The 5,128-nt window shown below is 33.2% G+C and overlaps 1 protein-coding gene across 1 annotated transcript; it reads right to left on the bottom strand.

Annotated features, from left to right (window-relative positions):
• Window positions 1-868: 868 nt before the first annotated feature.
• On the bottom strand, window positions 869-3,255 carry LOC111615852 (multidrug resistance-associated protein 4-like; the record flags this gene model as incomplete). The annotated part of the gene is made up of 5 exons (XM_023357284.1): window positions 2,879-3,255; window positions 2,414-2,508; window positions 1,870-1,956; window positions 1,711-1,807; window positions 869-1,051 (listed from the first exon to the last, which is right to left on the bottom strand). Coding segments are annotated over exons 1-5 (642 nt in total), but the record flags the coding sequence as incomplete, so codon positions are not given.
• Between the last annotated feature and the right edge of the window lie 1,873 nt (window positions 3,256-5,128).

The raw sequence follows: 5,128 nt of genomic DNA, 5'->3' as shown, positions 1-5,128 counted from the left end.
AAAGTCTCCTTTTAATTTGTTTTTTAAAAAAAGCGCTTGACAAACTTGCCCCGCATGCCGAAGTTGCCCCGATCTCCCCTATATGATGTCATAATGACCCAATTGTAAAATTTACTTCTATTGTTCTGTAATCTGCTCGATATTTCTTTGTTATCCTGACAAGACCAATGTGGTGACAAAACGAATTTTGTAATTTTATTTATTGAATGAGTTATTTGAATTCAAAATTTGCCATGCAAATCCTATGGTCAGATCTTTGAGTGCAAGTTAGTCCCACGCTACGTGTCAATGGAGTTTGCGATTGCTGTCAAATTACATCGATCAATTCTACAATTCTTCACGATGGGAGTGTAACATGTGCAAAAATTCGACTTTTGAAAACACGCACACATCTGTTCTACGTTCTCAAATTTGCGTGTTTTAACCAGTTTCTAAATTTACTTGTAGGCCGCTGGTTGTAATTTGAAAGTATATTCAACTTTCTTTCTGATATGAAGTTGGACATTCACGTCTTCCCTCTAACTAGCAGGTTTTCAAGTGCTTTACAAAACTTAGTACTGAATTGTATTGATTTACATTTATAATGATGGCTCTTCCATTTAAAATTTGATCTTAATATAAATACGTCTATTGATGTTAGTATTACATAATCGAAAAGTTTGTATTCATAATTTTTAGGAAATAAATTCATAACAGCGATTTATTCCTAGAATTGAATTATTATATGTTATAATTAAACATTCATCATGTATAAACCTTGCAGAAATCAATCCGAAAAATGAAAACTGCTGAACATCAGTAATTCCATTCTAAAATTTTTCACTCAGATAATTACTTAATAAATAATTCTTACCTCATTACTTTTGTTTCTGTCTTCAATTTTATCATTCATATCACATTGAAAACTTTCAATTTTATCATCACCATCATCATGAAAAACCGCACTCTCTAAATCAATGCTATTTTCAGAAACTTCTTTCTTTGGTAATATTCCTGTATGCATTTCTAAATTTTCCAATTGTTTAAAATTTCCAATAGATTCACATTTTCCCTGAAATGTATTTATCGTGTACATAAATACAATTACTTCTATGCTTTGAAATATAAAAATATTATATACCTAAAAATGTGCACCAATTGAATCCCGAAATGTCATTATTAAGCAGCTTACCAATTTTTACTGAATTTATCGGTTACAATTACCGCGATTGCGGCCGACGTTTTCCTCTCTAAAATAACATGAACGTGAATGTCGATCTTGTAAGCGATGCTCGACGTTCGACGTCACGTCCTAGAGTGGAAAACTTCGGCCACAACTTCGCAATAATTTTATTAGTGGTATGTTCTGGTTTTAAACTGGTAATGCAATTCCTATATTTATGCAGTTCCTATAATTCAATTTCTTTTTATATACTTCTGTGCATAGAAAGAAAGACAATGTAACTGTTTTCAAACTCACAACTGTACAGTGGATATAAACCAGTAAATACTAGTCTTTGCCCAGGATTTTTACTTCACCCACAGACTGGCTGAATGCAGTTTTTCACAAATTTTCAACACGTTTCTATACTGAAATAACTGTCATTCTCCCGAAAACAGCCCTCCCGAAAATATTTTTTCGGCATATAGTCAATAAATAGATTAAGAATGTCGTTATTACCGTAAAGACTAATTTACAAAACAAAACTAATAAACAATTAACGTATTCACCTTTTTTAACGCTAAAATTTTACACGCAGAGTTTAAAAATTGTATTTGATGCGTAACTAGAATGCATATCTTGTCTTTCAAATATTCCATTATACACCTGAAATAAATTGAAAGTTAAAATGTATCGAAATGTTCAAAAAGTATATTTTAAATAATTACTTTTCGAAGATATGTTTTGCCACTGGAACATCAACAGCACTCAGTGGATCATCCAGGAGGAAAATATCGGCATCCACATATAGCGCTCTGGAAAATATAAAAATGTATCACCATCAATAAATAAATAAAACCATTCTTTGTTATATCTTTTAATAGTGTTTTGCGTGTTTTATATTACGAAGTAGAAGAGAAAGCGTCAAATAAAGTATAGAACATTAGCACACGATGTTCCTACTATCAAGTCACGAAATAACCAAAATAAGTGGTTTATGTGATAAGAGATAAATATTTTATTTGTTTTATTTTGAACAAATACACCACGAAGAATTTAGAAAATATCACTGAGAAGTGAAACGATATAGGATTCAGATGAAACTTTTTATCAGGATGTTATAACTATAATCAAAACTAGTATACTTATAAACAATATATGAGTTTGATCAAAATGTATTTATTATTTCTGTATATTTGTCTTATTTCTATTAAAATTGTACTTTTATATTTGCAAACATCGAAATATTATTTTACGTAAGATTTGTCTAACCTTGCTAAATTAATTCTTGCTTTCTGCCCACCGCTCATTATCACTCCTTTCTCTCCTACGATTGTCTTATCTCCTTTAGGAAATAAGCTAATATCCTAAAAATAGAAAAAATGAACATACAAGATAATATTGTTCAATATAATGTGCATTGACAACTTTACTAAAATTAAACATAACTATTGATTTTTAAACGTATTTGACTTATGAACGGTGTTTTGATAGTTAAATTTGTGTCTTTTGTATTCAAATCATTATTTGGGCTAATAATATTTAATTTTATGTCATGCCTCCTATAACCGCTTTTTATTAAAGTCCAATACTACAAAATCAACTTTTTTATTTATCTTTTTTTATTAAAAAAACTTTTATTAGTGTTGGACAAACCACTTTTCGTCTAGAAACGAAGTATAGATTCCAAAGTATAGTTTATAAAAGTATAGCTTTTAAGAGTAAAAATCATCTTACCTTTTCTAGTGCCGTTATATGCAAGATTTTTCTATATTTGTCTTCTTGATATTCTTCTCCAAACAAGATGTTTTCTCTGATAGTTGCGTTGAACACCCAAGCTTCTTGAGAAGCATATGAAATCTTTCCTTTCACGGACACTTCACCAGAAGTAATTGGAATCTCTCCCAAAACGGACATTAGTAAAGACGTCTATCGAGATTAATGTCGCTTTATTGTTGGTAACGACATGTTTTACGTAAATAATATAAGTACATAAACATTTTAAAAGTATTTACGTATTTGTGTAAAAATATTATTTCAATTATTAATTGTTTTCTTTTAAAACGCATGTAGTGTAAAGAGGTGACACAACATAATCTATGAATTCCTAACAGAAACTGTAACAGCACATTCATGAATCTCTAAGATTTTATCTGCAAACAAACTTTCATAGAATACATCAATTAATTAAATCATAATGGATAATCTTCCATTATGATTTGATTGTTTACGCGTGCAGAATATTCTTGCGACAACGTTAGACGTGTTTATGAATAAATTTCTGATCTACGCCAAAAACTAATCTGTCGTACATATAATCAAATGAAAAATAATAATATCAATAGAATCATACACTCAATAATTAAACATCAGTATATGAAATCTAATCTCTATTTATGACGTGTCCGCTGACATTTCAAATTGAAGATCAAATATGATTCTACAGTTCTGTATTTCATAACAACTAAATAGGATCAATAAAAACAGATTGGAGACAATTTTAAAAAATAAATTGTTTAATGTTACACAATTAGAAATTATGCAACAAGAATAACTTTTATGTTATGAATAATTTCAGAAAGTTTTCTAAGACGAAAGCTAAGTAATAAAAACTTCGGTATTTATAATCTATACTAGCTGCAAGGACCCGCTTCGCTGGGTTTTTATTTGTATGTAATATAGTTTTTTTTTATATATATAAAAGACTGTTTTTCTAAGAAATCTAGAATCTAGCAGCAATAACCCACTTCGCTGGGCATAAAGTAACGATAGTGAAGATTAAGATAACTACATTATAGCTAATCTTACCCGTTTTCACAGAATGCAAGAATTAGGTCCCCCGTTTCCAGACTAATTAGATAATTTTTACGTCCATTCAAACGAACTATTTTCAATTTGATCCATTTTCTGGAACGTTTATAATCGTAACATAATCGAACCAATTCGAATTTAAAACGGTTCGAACATTTTTAAAATCGAAATAGAAAATCTTCAAAGTCAATCACTTTAAGCCCCCATATCTCCCGCACCTTTATAGCTATCGAGACGCAACCACCATAGTGCACGAATGGAGGAGACTTGGGGCTACTAATACATACAAACACCATTCATGTGCGATGTGCAGTTTTGGCGGAAAAGTGAAATATAGGGACACACACGTCCTATTATATATACGAGGGCTGTTCAAAAAGTATCGGACCTTTGCTCGGCAAAAATACATTTATTGATTTTGAGGTACAAAACCCTAATCCCCTTCAAAGTAGTCTCCTAAGTAGGGTATACACTTCTCCCAGCGTTCCTGCCATTGCTGTAAACACTGCTGTGACGCATCTTTTGGAATGGCCATCAGCCGGTCCGTCGCATTCCGCACGATGTCTTCTCTCGACTGAAATCGGGTTTCTTTTAGCGGCATTATCAGCTTGGGAAATAGCCAAAAGTCACACAAAGCCATGTGGGGAGAGTACGGAGCGTGACGAACCACAGGAGTGTTGCGTTTGGCGACGAAAGCCCGAATCAGATGTGCAGAATGGGCGGATACGTTATCGCGATGAAGGTGCCAAGTTTTGATCGACCACAGATCCAGTCGTTTGCGTCGCACAGCATCGAAAAGACGACGAAGGACTTCCTGGTAGTATTCCTTTGCGATGGTTTGGCCTTGTGGTGCGTACTCATTATACACCACCCCACGAGAGTCGAAATAACTGTCAACATGACCTTGATATTGCTGCGGATTTGCCGCGCTTTTCTCTGCCTCGAGGATCGTCCCCAAAAGCCTGCTGAAACTTGCGAATGGTTTACGCTTGAATATCGCCAAGGTTTTTGGCAAAATTTGATGTAATATCGCTGCTCACGTTGTTCAGTCATTTTCCAGCTTAGTGAAATCCGACGAGAGCGCACTACATGACCTCACTCATACGCCGATTGCCAACGACTGACGCTTTCTGCAGGCGGGAAAAAATTCAGGGCTGTGCATGACTGTCCCCTCCA

The sequence above is a fragment of the Centruroides sculpturatus genome, unplaced genomic scaffold (genome assembly GCF_000671375.1).
Source record: "Centruroides sculpturatus isolate CEXI.00-Female unplaced genomic scaffold, Cexi_2.0 scaffold2329, whole genome shotgun sequence".
Classification (NCBI taxonomy): Eukaryota; Metazoa; Arthropoda; class Arachnida; order Scorpiones; family Buthidae; genus Centruroides; species Centruroides sculpturatus.
Note: the sequence above shows the minus strand (reverse complement) of the source record. Positions and strands in the feature narration are given on the sequence as shown.